The following is a 20,290-nucleotide window of genomic DNA, read 5'->3' as shown; positions in this document are numbered from 1 at the left end:
ATGTGTAACTGCTTGGAAAACATCCTTTTTTGAGATGCACATTTTGAAAGGGAGTGGGACTACAAGGGAGTTAAAACAATTATTGCTTATTCACATTCCAAAATAATTATTTCTAAAAGCATTCTGTGTGTCTACTGGCTCTGGAACCATATACTCCATCATGAGTACAAAAATAGGAGTTTTGTTCATGTCTTAACTTAGAATTTTGAGGAGAAAGGAGGCAGTTTTATAGCTTGGCAAAGGTTTATTTCAGCAGTTTATACAATACAAACCATAGCTTTTGCATAAGGTTGTTTTTTTAGACTGCAGCACATGTGTTGGTTCAAAACTAATATTGCACAATCTGTAAGAAGTGCTGGTAAACAACCTAGTAGACAATACAAGAAAACATAAAAAAAAATGTTATAAAAGAAAAATTACTTTAAATATCTTCTAGCACAGTCCAGCAAGCAGCTAAGTCACTGCACTGTGCAGGGATTCCTTTTGTTCATCTGGTCTGAAGAGATGAACAGTATAAGCTCTATTTTTCAGCCCATCAAGTAATTTAAACTACAGCTATTTCTGTATATGTATTTTTCCCAGTGTGTTGTTTCCCTCAGGTTAGGTGCTATGTATCAATTACAGCTTTCAAAATCTCAGTGCCTACACTAACAATGGCATTTTAATCCCTTCACAGATTTATGGAGGACCTGAAGGATATGCTGGGGTTTTCTCCAAGCCAGTATTATTACTACATGTGGAAGTATGTTTCACCATTTGTACTGTTATGTTTGCTGGTAGCTAGCATTGTCCAAATGGGATTGAGTCCTCCTGGTTACAATGCTTGGATTGAAGATACGGTACGTATATGGCACGTAGGTGTATACGTAGGGTTTGGGTGTTTATGTGATACCGTTATCATCATCATAGTGATCGTGTCAGGAGCGTTTGGGAAACACATGAACAGACAAAAAAATTACAAAATCAGTATAAATAATGACATGATGGTTGCTTTTATCTTAAGTAACTTCAATGTTAAACCAACAGTTTTTTAAATTTTAGGGTAGTTCTGCTTTAAAGCAGATTATATATATATATATATATATATATATAAATATAGCTGATTGACTCAAACCTTTATGCTCTGGGTGACTTTTATTTTGTAATGTATGATGAAGAAACTCTTAATGATGGGAGAGGTTGTTCACATTCATGAAGTCTTATTTTGCTGCAGAAAAGAGGTGACAACTACATAAATCATTTTAGGTAACACATCAGGTATCTTCTGTGGAATTAGTATTAAGATTTAGCCATGTCGTAATTTTTCCTTTTGGGAACACATGACAAGGTAGGTAGCAGCTGCATGTATTAAAACCTGTCTCTGATAAGAACTTTTCAGGGTGAGCAGCAAGACAGTTCTGAGCTTTGACTTCAAAGAGATACTCAGTCAAGGTAACTCTGAAGACTTCAGCTGGTTGTAGGCTCACAAGCCCTGAGCTATTTCTACAGGCTTTTTCTGCAAAATGGAGAGAGAGAAAATGTCAGAAAAATTCATCTAAAGAAACTTTCCCAAATTAGCCAGGGGGGAAGTCACAGCAAAGACAGGTAAAGGATAAATGTAAGAGGTCAGCATTACTATAGCTAGATAGTTTGCCTGCCTCTATCCAACTACATGATTCTCAGAAAAATGTTCTTGTTACTTTTGATTCTTGCCCTCAAAAACTAGAAAGAGAAATACCTTAGACTACCAAACATGCCATGCCTTTTCCTGTACAAAATCAGGCAAGTGGGGGCTGTTGGTGCATGAATCCAGTAGAGGTGTGGGGTGTAGTCAGTGCTCCAGCATTATAGTTTATTGAAAGTTTGTGCAAAGTGCAACAACTGAGATGGCTCCTGTCTAGAACAGCTATTAGCCTACAGAACAAGGGCTAATTTTCCAGGCATAGTTACAGATACCACTGCACACTTGTCTGTTCTGGGCACCCTTTAAAGGATCAGGGAACAACTACAGAGAAATGTAACAGAAAGCCTGAAGTGAAAATCTTGAGTTGTGTGCTGCTGAAGTGCTCTCAGAAACTGTTCAGTGGTGTTTTAGTCCTCCTCACTGGCTGAAAGATAGCAGTCCTACATCTCCATGACTCTACAAACCTGAGATCTGTAGTGGTGCCCACGCTGTGAGTGCAGTGGAGGATGTATAGTTTTCAAAATGACAGACCTCAGTGAGGACTGGGGCATTTTGTTATTTTTCTGGGAAAGATGTATTAATAGTTTCTCTATTGTGTTTCTCAGGCTATGGAAGAGTTCCACAGCTATCCAACATGGGGAATGATTGTCTGTATATCTTTGATGGTGTTGGCCATACTGCCAGTCCCAATAGTCTTCATGGTACGCCGCTGCAACCTTATTGACGACACTTCTGGCAGTTTGGCGTCTGTCTCCTACAAAAGAGGCCGGATAATAAAGGAACCTGTAAATCTGGAGGGAGATAATACGAGTCTGATTCACGGGAAGAGTCCGAGTGAAGTGCCGTCTCCAAATTTCGGCAAAAACATCTATCGAAAACAGACTGGGTCACCGACTCTGGACACGGCTCCAAATGGACGCTATGGTATTGGCTACCTGATGGCAGATATGCCTGACATGCCAGAGTCTGATTTGTGAGCACAGGAAAAGAAGTGCTGTTTGTTTCTCCTCCCACTGACCACGGCCCTGCCATGAGAAGTGGTCAGCGTCACTTACTAGGGTGCGATCTCAGGTGCTCCATAGTGACAGTCTGTAAAATGCCATGACTGTATGTACTGGGTGAGAAAACTCCCTTTGGATTAATTCTGAGTTTTTATTTGCACTGAAGGAAACATTCAGATTCAATGGCAGCCTACAGCTGCCAGCATAGCCAAGAATTTGATTTTTTAATTAAAACTTCTAAATTTAAAGCTTTTTATTTCTGAAGCCCAGCTCTCGCTCAAATGATAAAATATTTCTGAGGTTATATCATTGAAAAACTTTTTTTATTTCTGCTGAATTTCAGGTTAACTCCCAAGTATTAATGGTGAGCTCAGTATTAGTTCACCAAGTCTGTTTGTGTAAACACCTGTATATACCTTATGTAGATATGCTGTACTTATTTTATTAGCACTGATAATTACTTAGGCTATTAGCTGAGTAAAAAACAAACCTGCAAACTATTTTCTTATATAATAGCTGTATAGAGCAATAGTATTAGAAAATCAAGGAGTAGACTTAATAGGAAGGCGATCAAAAATTCCCTGTTCACTGGGGACTGCATAAACTGTGCCTGTATATTTTGTGTAAAATATTTGCTTTTTCAGTGTGAAAACAATGTTAGAGTGAGTCACTCCAAGAATCTTAAGGATTGTGCAGATTCTGCATTTTTTTCTATGCTGTGTGCCTAAAAAAGACCTTGATATTTATTGTGGTTACAAGATTACATATATATTATATTTATATAATATACTTGTAATGTAAATATGTATATTATTCTGTATGTAATCGTTTCAAAAGTTGAAGCAAGATGGCTTTTTTAATTAGTCTCCTTCAGTTTTGCTTCTGTTTTATGCAGATAATTTTTTTCAGTCAGTAATTGTTAAGAACTGTATGGCATTACATTTTAACCTACAAATAAAGAGATTGATAAAGTATTTCTCTGTGATACCCTAATACACTTATTGTAACACAGCCTGCTTTTTCCTCATCTGGACTACCTGAAAGAATGATATTTGCTAGATGAATAAAGATGCTGAAAGAACTTGAACAAAGCAAAAAATCAGTCATCTTAATAAACTATTGTACAGGGCCATTTACTGTGAATACAGGGGGTGATGCAGCATTGTAAACTGGCAGGATACTCTGGAAGCTGGTACATGATCAACTCCTTACCTTAAGTGTTTTAAAATTAGGCATAAAGTCTGACATTTTCTACCTCTAATAAGCAAAGGGCAGAAATTAGTTTGCATTGTCCTGGCATCAAAGAACCAGATTCATTTATTTGATGTAAATGCAGGTCTCTGCAGCTCTGTGTCTTGAGGGTACAGTTTTAACCATGTCAGGATGGAAAAGGTATGTCAAATAAATGGAAAGGAGCAGAATCTTAAGGAGCAAAGCACTTCAGCAACTTGACAAAATTCCTTATGGATAACTGTTTTGTCACAGGAGAATAATCTCAGATAATTTCCCACTTTTAACCTGAGAGCTTTTGAAATAATTTCCAATCATCAGAAAGTTGAACTAGTAGTGTTAGTTGACAAAAAGCTGTATTTAATTATCAGGCTTATATTACATGTGATAGAAACTGTGCACCTCAAAAAGCATTTAAAGAAGTCCTCTAACGCTCATGTACTGGAACTTATGGGGTAAAGCTGGCATAATTTAAGCAGCTTGTTCTTTTATAACTGATGTATTGGCAATATTGGTGTGCATGTAATGGCTCACCATTAGAGACAGAGCAGGCATGTACAAAATATTCCTGATGTGGCAGAGCAACAGCAGATCTCCATCATACATCAGGTTTCTGAAGTGGCTGTTCAGGTAGGTGCCATGCACACCTCTGTGCCCAGTCCACAGAGTGCAGAATTCTGTTCTTACAGATGAGTTACCTGTGCTGACACATGCTTTTACTTAAAAAAAACTATTTTTTTTCAGTGTAGAGTCATGGTCAAATGTTTGCTGCTACAGAAGAGTTGTTAAAATGAGTGTGAGCAAAATCTTGCTATTGAAGTGCAACAGCTACTTCTGTTTAATGCATCACAAAGGGGACTAATGCTGCTTTAGCCAACTGCTGGAGATTATTCTGCTGGGGAATATATATCTGCCCTTTTGCTCTTTACTTCAACACTTTAAGTAAGATTTTCCACTGATTTAAACCACTAGTTCTCAATGGGTTGCTTCCTATTAACTCCAGTTAGCACAACACCTCAGCTTCATGAAATGTTTCAGGCTTGAGAAAACCCAAAATGTATGTCCTGTCTACTGTCAGATGTTCAATTCATAATTTGATAGTAGCTGTGATTGAAAACACTCAAGTGCAGAAGTTCTGTATCCAGATGTGAAGATTTAAAAAATCTAAAAGTAATTGCTATAAGATGTGACATCCAGGTTCTTACATATTAATGAAAGAACTACTGAAGCAAGGAAAGAAATTGTATGTACAATTGCTGTTAAAGCCAAGGGAATTTAGATGGCCTTGGTACTTCAACTTTGGGAGCAAAGTAGTAAAAGAAGAGAGCAGAAGAGAGAGATTTCATATTTACCTGCTTAGAAGCCAGAATGTGTGTCCTGTCAGTCATAGCTACAATTAATCTGGGGGGTAAGGGGGGTGGTTTAAGGAAGAGATCATTGCAAAAGTCAGTCATGCTTAAAATGAAAGAAAATTCTAATTGAGTCTTACACAATTTTGTTCTTAGGAAATGGCCTAAGAGCAAAATCATCTGTGTGAAAAGTGAAAATAGATTTCCAATATCATTATTGCAAAAGTCATAAGGTTCCTTTAACCAGTATTATTTTTGGGATCTGATTTTGCTACAGAAATTTAAAAGAATCAGTCACCATTAATGTGGCACAAATGAAGGCCACATAATTACCTCTAAACTCTTCAGCAGAGGTTCCCAAATTTAGTGATGTGCAGGATAAACATACAGACTCAATACCTATTTTTAGTGGATGTGTTTTGATGGATCAAAGTTTTATTGATATCTTACAGAGTATCATGCAGTGAAGAAAAGATAAAGAATGGGGGAAAGAAAAAAGAAAAGTAAACATGAAAAAGTGGAAAAAAAAGAGTTGAGCAATTGTAACCCTATTCTCAGGAAGCAGCAGATACAGTTTAGTTGGTGAATCCCTATCTTTCCATGAGGGGAACAGTGGTCTTGTCACACAAGGGAGAAATCGGTTATGATTGTGATAATAGAGCAGAGAAAAAAAAAAAAAAAAAAAAAAAAGAAAGATGTGTTTGCAAAGGAATTTTAGATACTCTGAAAATGCCTGTATTAACCACCATGGAACACTCAAATGCTCTGTTTAGGTGACATGCAGAGTATTACAAAAAAGCTTTCTACTTCTACCACATCTCTGAGAAGTTAGCAGACAGACAGTTACATGAATTTTTAAAAAATGCAGGAACTTTAATATAAACATCTAAATGCCTAGTTAGATTCCGTGGTTTGAGATAAAAAGGAGGGTCTGAATACTAGCTGTAATTTACGTGTCTCGCCACTTGATGGTGCTCATATGTCATGTCTTGAGGAAATGAAATGCTCGGGAGTTTTGAAAAGGGCAAAATAATGTATTTTTATTATCTATCAAGACAAGATTTCTGAATGACCATGATGTTGCTGAAGCTCAGAACTTTAATAATGTGTTCCTTCAGCAGCTTTCATATATATTTGGGTTTTTATTTTCAAGACTCACAAATTTTTAATGCTGTCATAAGCAAAACTGAGCTGTCAGTATCCTATTGCCAAGTAATATACTTTTGGGTCTTGACAGCAGGCAGTAGGTTCTTGAGTCAATATTTAGAAACAGTACTTTAACACACTTTATTATTATTATTTATTATTTAGTTATTATTATTATTTTTATAATATATTAGTACTTGCTATTTTTATTTCTTAAATTAGCAAAGTAATTAGTCGACCAGTTAGTGGAATAAGAGAACCTCTGACTCTAATATTACTACTAACACTGATAATGATATTAAAAACTTTAATGCTTCTCACTGCTATCATCAGTAAGTGATTAAAGTTGCCAGGAGGTAGATGAAAGGTGTTGGGGAGGTAGCAAGGAACACTGAGAAGAGGCAGCAGCGGAAGGAGTGACTCTGGCCTGCACCATTGCTTCTGAGGAAAGCAGCTACTGAGGTATCTGGTACCTTTTTAAGAGCAGTACAGCTGGTAAACGTGCCCTGGGCATCTGTTTAACTCTTTTGGTAAGGAAGGTATAAAGTGTTTCTCACTACCTCTGACAAAACCACTGTATCTTCCATTTATACTGTATTCATCATTACTGACAATTAAATGAGTGAAGAAGACTAACCAAGACAACCTTGTCTGAAATCAGCATCAGTACACGTCTTAGTGATTTTTATCCAGCAAAGTACACAGAATTGCAGTGAGAGTTCCCATGACATAGTCTTTAAAATAGGGTGTTAAGATATAGAACACATTCAGTGAAAAAACAGATATAGACATTCTCCCTTTTTTAGGGAGAATGTACATGGGATTTACAAAAAATCCCATGTAATTTTCTGGTTTTGTGATGCTCTCTGAATCTTTCATGTCCAAACCAAATACAACAGGTGAAAAAAGAGAAATATGTTTTCCAAAACTACAAGTTCAAAGATATGAGATACTTTTTTAACTGAAAGGAGTTGAACTGATCAGTGAAAAGAAGAATGCTGTGAAAAGGCAAAATAAATTTCCTTCAAAGCAAGTCTAGTTGATTTTCAGATTTTTGGTTCAAGCGAAAAGGAAACACATACAAAGAAAAAGTCATGCTTGCAGTCCTGCAAGTAAAGAATTAAGAAAGAATTAAGAAACATGTCAAAAGATTTATGAAAGGGGGTGAAACTGAAATGGACCACATTAAAAGAGGAAGGAAAAAGATACTGAGGAAATAAAGACTCATTCAATAAATGACAGTGTAAATTGACAGGTACTAGTTGATCAAAAAAGATAAAGGGGTATGGGGTGAAAAAAAAGGACTTCAGAAGGAAAACAGGTTTTGATGGCTGGTGAAGTGTGGTGTAATCAAACCTTTAGAAGAAATAGTCTGCAGTAAGATACAGCTGTTTAACAGAGGTATGAATCAAAGGCAGATGAAGTTTTGTTAGCATAGGAGGAGAAGGAGAGAGGAGGAATGAATCAGGACAGGAGAACACTGGGCTGGGGAGAAAGTCTTGAGCAGAATTAAGTTCCCTTCAAGTGTCTCTGAAATACCAAAGAGCTTGATTATCTTTCATACTGCATTTTGAGATGTTCTGGGGAAAGATGTTAAGGAAATGCAGCCTTCCAAAATGACTTCATTTTAGCTGTCTGATATGAAGACAAAATTGTCAGGGTAAAATAGCAGTGAAATTTTGCCATGTATTTAAGGTTTAAGGAGAAAAATAATTACTTAAAAACACAGAAACTCAATGTATGAGAATATGAGGTGAAGAAAAATGAGTTTGTGACTAAAAGCTCTGAGTTGGAGACCACTGTGTTACTGTGATTTAAGATTTTAGTAAATCTCTTGGGCATTTGCCTAGCAAAATGAATATGAATGGTTCCAACCATTATTCATAGACTTGAAATTAACCAAAATCTCAAAGCACCTAAAAGATATGCACTTTACTGCCTGGTCCCTGGAATGAAAACCAGATACCCAGCCTCCCATATGCAAAGCATCTGGACAGTGAAGTGCTCCAAAACTATATGCCTATAAATGGGCAACATTTGGTGTGAGACTTAAGTGTGACAGAACCCCTTGTTATCAACAAAAGAATGAACTGAGGCACTCTGGAGAAACTGCCCAACAGATGGGTGAGACATCAATGTCTGTGGGTCACTGCAGAAATTAAATGTTTGGCTTTGTCCAAGTGTAAAATATTTTGAATAAAACTGTGTTTAATTATATGGATATTGCATTTAAGAAAGCTGTCATGAATGTTCTTCTCTCCCGTAGGCAGCAAAATCAGACAAACTGCTTACCTGACATGAAAAAAAAAAAAGCTTTCAAATATGTTGCAAAGATTATATGTACACATTCCCTTTACCTAATGTTTACATGAACATGTATCTAGCTACATTTTGTCTTACTTTCTGAGAGAAGAGAAAGCAGGAGATGCAACACTTGGCACTTAATGGTCTATCTTAACTCTTCAGGAAGGTTTATTTTTGAGTAAGTTTAATATTGCTCCATAAAGAATCTTCAAAGCAGCAAACAGCTAAAAAGTAAGGTACCTAGATAGAGAAAGAGGTTTTGAATCAGATAAATAAGAGGGTTCTTTAGACATATTTTGAAATTTCATAAGAGACTCTAAAAGTTTCCCTAGACCTCAGATCCTTTAGGGTCAACTTAACAAGGCCTCCATAGACCCCATAGATGTCACAATGCAAGGTTAGCCTCTCATACATCTTAATTCACACATTGTTATAAGCTTCCTTTTGATTTTGATTCCTCTCTGCTGCCTTGGGATTTCTCAGATGGTTCCCATTTTCACCACAAACTGCATGAACAGCTGCGCTGGCACAATGGATGTGGTGGTGTGGAGACAGGCAGGAAGGGCTGAGAGCAGAAATTGCTCAAACCTGCACTGCCACCAAAGAAACAAACATGGAATTTTGCCTTCAGCTTTAGAAATATTCAGTACTCTCTATGGAAACTATCTTACGAACAAATAAACAACTGCAAAAGTATCCAGCCTCCTAAGAGTTTTACATAATTTACATTTATCAGGTAGCTAAAAATTAGACAACACATGGAGTACAAATATATGGCCATACAGCCATATAAGAAACACTGGTGGCACTAAATAATGACTTTATAGCAATCATTAAAACCAAAACTGATTCAGAAATCTTAAGCTTCGTTACACAGCCTTTTTCTTCTGTTTTCAGGATTACATTTTGTATCCTTCCATATCAATATATTATATTTTATATTCCTTCCACATCCATATCCTTCCATACCCCTTACAAAATTGGCAATCTTCAGGACTCAACAGTTTGTTGAAGTATCTGGAGTTCACAGAATCAGCATCACACACACAAAAAAAATCATTGTTGAATTATCTATATTTGTTTTCTTAATTGCCTTTGCAGTTTGAATGGAGAGAAGCCGAGCCTGTGCTGCTGTGCTGGACAGAAAACATTTGTGCCAGTATTGTACAGGTCAGAAGGAGTCTTGTCCAGAGCACACCCTGGCTGCATACACATCCTGCCTCTCTTTGTACTGTCTGTGTGAAGGACACAGACATCTAATTCTCATTCTCTGCAACACTTCAAACCACTCTTAGCTGAAGCACCTGTTATGGGATGTGCTGAACAAGCAACTGAACAAATCTAGCAATTTGGTGAAGGGGAGGAGGAAGAGATTCGTTTAATCTTCCTACTCTCACTCCTGCCCACTTTCATATTCATAACACCTTCACGAACAGACCCATTTCATTAGCCCAGAAAACTGTTTTTCCTGTTATTCCAATTATTTTTTTTCCTTAAGTTGTGAATCAAACTGATTAATCACAGGAAGAAATGAGTGCAAGCACAGGTGCATGAGGGAGGAGGCGCTGTACAGTCAGGAAAGGAATAGACTGCTGGAGTGGGATAGGGAATGGACAGCTCTCATGTATTAATAATGAAATTATTGTATCTGCTCAATCATGCAGCATTACACCAAGACAGAGATGTATGACTGGATAGTCTAAATTTTGGCCTAGAAGGAGCAGTTCTCAAATCCCCTGTATCAATAGAAAGCCAATCTTATGTGTACATGAACTTTCATAATATGTGTTAAATTCATAAAGCACATTCTTATTAAAGCACGTTAGTAATGTCTGGAAAAAAACTGTGAGGGGAATATTAGAGCCATATCCTGTCTTCAAAGTGAATATAGTAATTTGCCACTCTTGTAGTTTTTTAACCCTGCTTGCTTGCTACTGCTGAACTAAATCAGGAAGTTTCCCTGTCTTGAAGTGGGACTGAGTGTGCTGTTGACCTTTCATCATCATCGTCACAATACTGAATATCTAATTTTATTTAACAATGTATGGCAAACCATTTATTTAAAGACTGCAAACTTGTCCAAAGTCAGATCTGAGATTTGACTCCTAGCACATTTACAGACATATATGAAGTTTTGAGTGCTGCCCAGGCAAAATATTTCATAAATTCAGCATGTGGTATAACAGATTTTAAGACTGTGCCTAGAAATGAAAAAAACTGGGGTTTGGTTCAGGCAAGGTACTCACAGACACTAGTATAGATAAACATACCCAGTGAGAGATACTTACTCTTCCCTCAAGAGAGTGTTTTACTGAGAAAGGACAAATGAATACTGATCTTTAGAGAGATGTGGATATAATTCTTTAATGCAAATAGAACAAGAGCCAAGCTCAGAGATCTTGACCAGTCTTACAGTTTCCCTTTTGGACAGAAGCAACCTGTGGGGTAGCATCACTGTTTCCCAAGTCTGCATCTCCCTAAACCCAGATTTATTACAATTGTTAAAATGGGGAGAAAAATGCAACAGCAACAAAATGAGACACGAACTGTGATGCTCACATATTCCTCTTCACTTGCCTTTCTTAAAAGAAAAAATAACAAGTAAGCCACTCCAAAACTGAGAAAATAATGCCTCTCTTCATCTTTTTTATTATTTTTTATGTATATGATATTTAGGAGGTGAGGTAGTACATCATAAACTAAAGGGATTAACCCCTGATTTTGCTGACTTCAGGTTTTAAAGGGAAAATATGACATTTCATGTTCTGTATGAGGAAAGTCATGCTACAATCTGGAAAGTCTTGAAAGTGGGACAGAAGATTTAAGCTTTAAAACTCTGCTTTAATGGGTGTCACACAGCTTAACCCTTTGAAGACATCCCTGTGCAACCATCAGGAATGAAGATTTTGATTTTTGAGTATTTCATGTGCTACACATCCTGACTCACATGTCACAAAATTGTGCCAAACTGTGCAGTGTGTGCCAGCATCCTTTTGATTCACAGTGCTCTGGCTTCTAATTTATGTTGACAATCTAGCCTTGAACGAATATAGCTTCATCATCACCAGCATTAGAAAGATCCATCTCTGCTGGCAAATGCTAGTTCCTTTCTACATGAAAGAGACAGTTCTACTCATTGATAGGTGCCATTAAAAATAATTATTTGAGTTGTAAAAAAATCCTTTCCCAAGACAGTATCTTTCATGGGAGGGAAGATTATGCTTGTAGGTGGTTGTGTAACTTGGTGTTTCCCCATCTTTAGCTTTTCATCTCTTTTCATAAAAAATAGAAATAAAATAAATAAAAAAAGGAAAAAAAAGAGAATACGAAGAAGATAAAAATAGAAACAGATTACAGATTTGGGAATTGATTCCAGTGAGATAGGTTAGCTACAAAAGCTGAAAGATTGTCATCTTTGTCATGAATAATGTTTGGTAACCTTGTTAAAACCTCCAAATCACCAAGTGGGAGGATTCTTCTTGTGCAGGTAGAACTGTGTGCAATTTCTATAGGATACTCCCCCTTCCCAGGCACTGGACCACCCCTGGAGAGGGGCAGGTACCAATCTACAGCAGGCTGACAGGATGCTGTCAGCAATTGGGAATGGGCTGGGTTGTCATTGCTGCTCAAAGCAGCAGACAGTGCACGGGGTGTGCACAACATACACAGGAGTTCCCTCTTTGCTGATGTTTCAGTAACACTAATTCTCCAACAGGTCTAAGCCTATGAAAAAGCAAAAATAATTTGGATTATTTTAGCCCCTTCCCATCACTGTGAGATCCATGATGAATGCTTTCTATTTTTTAATTTTTTTTTTTTTTTTTTTTTTTTACTTTAAATCTGTATTTACACAAATATCCCAGGAAATAGAATGTTTGACCTCCACTGTGCAAGGAAGAAAAAAACTCGAAAGGAAACATATAAAGTTTGGGACAGATGTGCTTGAAACAAAGATCACATCACGGTCACTGGAAAGGTGAGAAAGAAGCTGACACTTTCCTTATGAAGACAAAGAAAGAAATGTGTCCCTACTTTAAAATGTATTTTGTGGGATTAGGAGACACTGGATACTGATACAATTTCACATACCTAGTGCAGAGCTGACTAGCCCTATAACCCTTTGGAAACGTGTTTACCGTAGGGGGCTTTATATAGCTTTTCTTCAACTAACAGAGGGAACAGGCAGTCCCCTAGTTTAATTGAGGGGTTGAGCTATCTTTTTCTCCTATTACATTTTTTTTTTAAGGTGGAAAAAAAATTAATTGGGTATTTTTGCTTTAGAAGTAGAAAATTCAAGTGCATGTTGACATTTCCTGATGATGTGTAGTTATATATAGCACATGAGCGTGCTTTGGGACAAAGAGATTGTCTGGCAGCAGGTGCTGTGAAGCTCTGGACAGCACATGTGGAGCTGTGACACAGGGTGCACAAATGGCCAAACAGCTGAGCACAAAAATGTCAGGACAGGGATAAAATGTAAGCTTGAAACATGTTTTGCATATACAACAAGTATCTGACAGGAGAGAATTTAAGGTCCAAGTACAGAGCTATGCATCAGGGAATACCAGTTCTAAACCTAACTTTGACAGAGATTTCTTATCTGATTTAGTTTAATTCATCTCTCTATTACCTGTCATTTTCTGAATAAATTCTGAATATATTGCCACCCTTATCTTTATATTCCCATAATAACAATAACAATAAATTTTTCACTGTTAAGTTAAAGGCAGTCAAAATAGCAGAGTGAGTATTCTTTTTCTAGTTAATAATTATTAATCTATTTTTATATTGAGTTTAATTTAAAGAAGGTAGAAGGAATTCTAGGTACACTCAAGTGAAGGAAAGGTCTATCAGATTAGCAGTGATAAAGTTCTAGGTCTCTTGCAGTCAGTATTAGACTCAACCAGCTCCACTGACAGTGGAGAACCCCTTGACTTTTCCTTTCTGCCAAAAACAATCACCACCATCTAACTTAGCTAAAGCATATATTTTTCATAGCCTGGGATCTCAGGTGAGGTTGCTTGTATCTTAAACCAGATATGCTGGGCCACTTTGAGACATAAATATCTGCTCCCACTTCCTCTGAAGGAAGCTGGCTTAGCACTTTCATAATTAGGTTCGTAAGTAACTTCACTTTCCTTTTTAGTTAGGCTGTGGCTGGTCAGGACAGAAATTGTCTTTGTAAAGGCAAGAGTCACTGATCTACTGATACAATTTTCTACCAGTATATGACTACACTGGGAGTGAAGTAGTAAAACTGTAAATCTGATCATTGTAACAACAATAACAATTACCTGATCTGCAAAATAATAAAACTCTGCCACTCCCAAGGCAGAATGAGATTCAAGTTATTTTTTAGCCTTTCAGTCAAAAGTTTGCCCACAAATTCAAACCAAAATGGTAAAATACCATCTCAGATTAACAGATTGGTAGGCAAATGTAGATTTTAATTTCTTGAGAGTCCTTCAATTTACACTGTAAAAGTGCTTTGGGTCAAAAGACTTGCTGATAAGAACACAGATTTCAATCTGTGCAACATATTTGGAGAAACATTGCATATCTCTTGTGAAATAGATTAATGAAGACAGAAATATGGATTGGTACAGAGATAGATAGATTGGTCGATCCTCATGAAAACCATTATTCTCAATGACAGAAATGCCTGAGAGTTTTCTGTGACACTCTATTATGTTTCCTCCATTATGGCAGTATAGAGCACTATATTCTGGGCAGTGTGTCTACCCATTTCATTTTCAACTGTAGTCTTAAGTGTGCATCCAGCCCATCCGATACAGTGTTGTGCATAATATTTCAGCTTTATGGACAGAGGTTTGAGGTAATCAATTATGAATGGTTTAGACAGCGTGATACGTAAGGCTGCCCCCACACAGAATAGAACTAGAGAAAGCATCCAGCAGGGACATCAGCTGGAGCTCTTCTCAAGAAGTTCAACATCGTAATTTGGCACTCTTAATTCAGTCACACCACATGCAGGGGAATGCAGGCAAGGCTGCAGAGAATTCAGAGAACTGCAGGACAGAAATAATCGTTTATATGCAGATTTCAAGCAAGGTTTGGGATTTTGTTATCATTTTGTGAAGTTGACAAGCTGTAGTTGATAGCTGCTTAGAAATTCTTTGAGGCAGAAAGATGCCTATTTGGTACTGGCATTTCCTTGAAAATACCACATTTCCCCCAGTTATTTCCAGTAAAAAAAAAAATTAAAAAAAATCAAAGAAACAGGGTGAGAACAGCGGATGTTGAAACCTTTTATTAATGCCCGATTTTATTTGTAATGGGAGAATTTTTCAGAAAAACTCTACCATGTGTAGACTGGTACAGGAAGTTTTGGTGGCTTTTGCATGAAGTAAAACACCTCTGTGACTAATGTACATGCAGCTCTTCCTAGAAATGCAGGCCATATGAGACCTGGATTTCTTATTAGGACTGTTGTGTAGTGGGGATCTGCGAGTACTCAGCTCACAAAATCAAAGCAGTTTTTCTCCACAGTGTTGTGGATAATAGTCATATTTAGAAGCTGGCAGGTTATGCAGTCATAAAAATGAGACTATTTTTGGCAGCAGGGATGTTCTGATGCTCATGGGAATGAGGTGTTTTGTTGATAGTTTTCCTCAACCAGCTACAGAGACTGCTGGTGATGAATAGGTCATCCACTTGGAGACATTTGCCAGAGCTGTGGATTTCATGAGGCGAAGTTTAATTTCAAAGAAAGTTTTCACTGTCCTCATAAAATGTGTTTGTTCTTCAGCATGATTTCATTCTAACTGATAGGCTTGGACTTCAAATAAAAGTATCAGTGCGTTAGTAATATCCCTGCAGATCACTTGTCAAGTGACCACCCACACAAAATAAGGGGAGTCAGAAGTCATGGCTCCCATCCATGGTGAACCACAGAAGATATTGTAGGTTGTCATTTCTGCTGCCTGTGCATTTTCATGGTTTCTTTGAATCAGACTTCTGAGCTTTGGAAACATACAGCTCATGGACACAAAAAGACACAGTGCAGCATAGCCATGTAGCTGCTGAAGGTTTACAGTACTGCCAGCCAAATAAACAGAAAAAAATTACATGAGGTGCTGTAGTGTCTCATTCTGTCTAGTAACAACGGACTACAGAAACCCCCCCAAAATTCAGAAAAAGCCAGTTTATCACTAGATCTTCTTTTCTCTACATACAGAAAATAAATTTAATTTTAAAATATGAAGGGAGAATCCTTCCAAAGGTGAAAAACCCCTTGCTTGAGACAGGAAGAAATTTCATTACCTCTGCTACTGAAAAGAAATGCCCACTTACCTTCTAGTCGTATTTTACTATGAGCAAAGCTCAATTTTCCTAAATCCACTGCATGATCTGTTTTACAACTTTTCTAGGGAAATAGCTTTTTTTTTTTTTTTTTTTTTTTTTTTTGTGGATAGACGTGAATTATTTGATATAATAAATGGTCTGGGTTTGTACTTGGAAAGTACTCATTATCCTCATGTAAAACGAAACCAGATAATAGATAGCTTGAAGCAAACCAACTGAATGCATCATAACTTCATAAAACCACACAATGAGAACTGTGGTGTATCTTCTAAAATTTCACAAGTAGTGATACACTTTCCCCCAGTGACTCACACACAGTCAACAACCAGCTATCTGGGTAATCACATGTGGAAGAGATTTCTAACTTTTTTTGAAGGGTAAAAGATAGTAGAAATCAGCTGATATGAATAATATGAATACTAAAAGATTTAATGATGTAGGATTACTGTAAATGTGCTTTACAGGAAAAAACATTGTTTAGAAGCAGTATATAATATTGGAATCTGTCATTGACTGCCACTTCACCTATTGCACAAGGAAAGCACCAGCTCCACTTGTTGAAATTCCTAGATTCTAAGAGATGCAGGGATGGGGTTTTAGCACCAGTTTAGTTAAGAGTTGACCAGTTAGTTAATTAATTAGTTAGGCAGGCAGGTAGGTAGTGAACTGGTGGGCCCCACAAGAAGAGAAAGAATCAAAGGATACTTACCATAAAATTGTTCTAAACTCTGCCTTTGAAATTCCAAACTGTATTTGAATCTACACTGCTGCAGTTTAATACAATGCTTTTCCCGGCAGTCAAGGAGAAAATGAAAAAAAGGTTAAGGCTGCTGCACCCATGCATCTTGGTTTAGTACAGCAAGACATCCTGATCAGTATCCAGCTCTCCCTCTTCTTAAGAGACCATCCAAAATCCATTTAGCAAAGGCTTTAAGAACATTTGAACTGTCATACTCAATTCTGAGAAAGAAGAACTACTCCAGGAAAACTCTGTTTCAGTGTGGAGGTGAAAAATGATCTGCCTGTGAATGCCATCCAGAAAAGGAGAGAACACAGTTGGCTAGACCAGGTAGGCTGCTAAAGCCAGTGGGAAGAATCAAACCAGAAAGGAAAATGGACTTCATAATAAATAACTTTGTCTGTACGTGACTCCCAAATCTGAATAGCCCTCATATGAACTGGAAAAACCCTAATTTCTATTTTTCAGATGAGGAAGTTCATAACAGGATGTCAAACTTCAGACACTGTTTCCCCACAAGACACACTGTTCTTAAAAGAAAAGGGAACTATACTGATCAACTTGGTCTGCCCTCTGACAAACTAGCGATGTGCAGCTCTTGCACAGGTGCTATGTGAAAAGTTTGGCCTTCCTCTGGCAGTTTTCCTTGCTATTCCTACTGTGTAAAAGCAATCTTGGAGGGATGTAGAACAAAGCTGTTGGCAATAAAGCTTGCATTTAAATTGAAGCATAGCAAGAACCACATGGTAAAGTACAGAGCAATGGCAAAACAATCATTAATCACTTTTATTTTCTGAAGCAATGCACTATTGTTAATATAATAAAAACATATGGTTACTCTGATAGAATACACAGGCTGGAAAGCAAAAAAACAAAAAAAACAAAACCAAAACATTTGTATGGTTTCAGCCATAAGAGGTTTTTCACTATTTGCTTAATTTTAAGTTTGCTCCAGGTTTAATGGTAGACAACTTATCCTTGCTGGTTTCTCATTCTGCTGTCAGCAGCTGCATAAAAGTCAGCTTCTTCTTGTCGAAAGCCCAGGGAGAAATGCTATGGTAGTTGTTCCAAGCTGGATAAATTTATGTGGAATTTCTTCTTCATCTTTAAGCATTCTCTAAACACCTCCAAAAAAGAGTGAACGTTTCAGCCTGAATGGAGGCACATGGCTGTAGTCATAAATGATCTGCAACTATATATACAATGCAGTTTGTGATAAGCACCTGGCTTCACCCTATTCTAGAGGTAATTTCAGAAAGATGAGTGTCCTGCACCATGTTCTCTTTGCCATTTGCACCTATTGACTAAAATGTTACAATTCAGACAAAAAATGTACATAATTAAACGCAAATACCACAATAAAAAAGAAACTCTCTCCTACAGAATTGCTGATTTTCTTAAAAATCTCTCCAGTTCATCTTAGAAGATGAAATCCATATTAAGATGCATTAAAATGAAATCACTTGTCACTCATTGAATCCACATATTTTTTTGGATGCAGACCTTTGTGTTTATAAAACAAGTTTGTTACCTCTACATGCACTTCACTAAATTTGTGTCCAAGTTTTATTGTTCTTGGCAATTACTTTTCCAACCTACCACTCACATTTAATGTACTTCTTAAGAATCAACAGATTCCAAGTCTATAAGGAATCATCATAGCTTGATCTGCTTGTAGAAGCTGTAGGCTTTGAACTGGTAATATACCTACTCTGCAACTGCTGAGCTAGAGACATTTTAGAGAAATGATCTAGCTTTTATTTAAAGACTTCAGATGATATATATATATATATAATATATATATATATATATAAAAATATATGATATAATGTTCAGTGCTTCATAGGAAAGCTATTTCAATGGCTAGCTGCTCTGTGTTAAAAAGGAATTCCTCAATATTAGTCTGCATTTGTCTTATATAAGCCTCCAGCCACTGTACACTGTGATTTTTCTGCCTGCTACAGATGTCTGTATTTTAAGAAATTTATTCCACACGTACCTACAGAAAGTTATGCAATCACCTTATTTTTCTCTTGAATAAACAAGATAACAAGATATTCTCTTGAATAAATAGAAGTGGGCATCATCAGAAAATTATTTCACAAATGCCACACAGAGAAAGTCAGTAGGAAATCAACACTTGCATCTCCCAATCCTTATGCTCTACTTACACGTAAGAAATTCACTATTATATTCCCAAAAATTGCACTTAGCAGAAAGCAATTTCAATCAATTATCTTTCATCTGGTTTTCTTGGTACCTTTTTCTTAGTCACTGCTTTTAAAAGTTGCCCTCCAGTTTTGTGTAGCTTATTGACTTTATTTTTAACTGCACAGACTTTGCAGAGAACAGGGATACTGGTAAGAAACTCCCCTTTCATTGTTCAGTACCGCAGTGTGTTGACCTTGGCTGGCTGTCAGGTGCCCACCCAGCCACTTTGCTGCTTCTGCTCTTCAGCAGGACAAGGGAACAATGTAAGATTAAAAACTGATGGGCTGAGTGAGATCTCTCACCAATTACTGTCACAGGCAAAAGAGATTAAAATTGAGGAAGAATAATTTAGTTTATTTCCAATTGGAAACAGAGTAGGATAGTGAGAAGCAAAGGCAAAACTAAACACACCTTCTCACCACTGCCACTTCTTTCCAGGCTCAGATTCTCCTGACTCCTGTACCTCTGCCCCCCGAACTCTTGAGTGGGACATGGGGATAGGGAATGGGGCTGTGGTCAGTTCACAATGCTTCAGGTCTGCTCCTGTTTCCTCCTCATGCCTTTTCCCTGCTCCATTGTGGGGTCCCTCCCATGAGATGCAATACTCCATGAACTTCCTCAACAAGGGTCTTTCCCATGCATTGCAACTCTTCCAGAGCTGCTCCAATGCAGGTCCCCCAGCGGCTGCAGCATCTTTCAGGTTACATCTATTCTGCCTGCACTAGGTAATCTGCCCCCCAGATATTCCCCCCTCACCTCTGCAAAGAACATATTTTAAAATTATCATTAAAATATACATTCATCACACAGTCTACACAAACCTCACATACATTGATGAAGAGTATTATCCACCAAATTTGAACTGGTATCATGACTGCACCAATGCTCGTGGACAACACACGCACACCACATTCTTTGTCCCTGTAACATATTATAACTACAAAACAGTCCTCACAAATATTCCATTTTCTGGTAATATTCAGGATCAAGATTTGCCCATTACCTCTCTTGGTTACTGCCCTTTTCTCAAATTCTCCAGAGCCCACGTGTGGTACCAGAAAAGACTGTGGTGTGTTAAGCTGATCTCATCTCACAGTAGCCACCCCAGCAGCTCCTCTGCTGCCAAACCCTGCCAAATAAATTGAATATAAATACTCTTTCTCTCTGTGTGTCATCTACAAATTTAATGAAAAACAATTTCATGTTTTGTCTCAGTAAACATACTAAAAATCATTAACCACATGCGTATTAATTAGGTTACTTTGTACTCTTTATTCTTGTACTTTAATTGTCCTCTCAACTTTGTGACAAATGCACATTA

At 37.3% G+C, this 20,290-nt stretch overlaps 1 protein-coding gene across 4 annotated transcripts in view; it reads left to right on the top strand.

Annotated features, from left to right (window-relative positions):
- The window catches only part of SLC6A15 (solute carrier family 6 member 15), a 36,625-nt gene extending 32,950 nt beyond the window's left edge, over window positions 1–3,675 (top strand). For 3 of the 4 annotated variants that reach the window (XM_033514559.1, XM_015628938.3, XM_033514560.1), the window contains 2 exons: window positions 677–839; window positions 2,269–2,692. In XM_033514559.1, coding sequence (XP_033370450.1) covers window positions 677–839; window positions 2,269–2,640 — 535 coding nt within the window. In that variant the 3' untranslated portion in view covers window positions 2,641–2,692. Of the gene's footprint in view, window positions 1–676; window positions 840–2,268 lie in introns of all 4 variants that reach the window. The other variant, XM_015628936.3, reaches the window with a different exon arrangement.
- Window positions 3,676–20,290: the final 16,615 nt, after the last annotated feature.

This window comes from Parus major, chromosome 1A (assembly GCF_001522545.3).
Source record: "Parus major isolate Abel chromosome 1A, Parus_major1.1, whole genome shotgun sequence".
NCBI classification, from domain to species: Eukaryota; Metazoa; Chordata; class Aves; order Passeriformes; family Paridae; genus Parus; species Parus major.
This window is presented reverse-complemented; position numbering and strand designations above follow the sequence as displayed.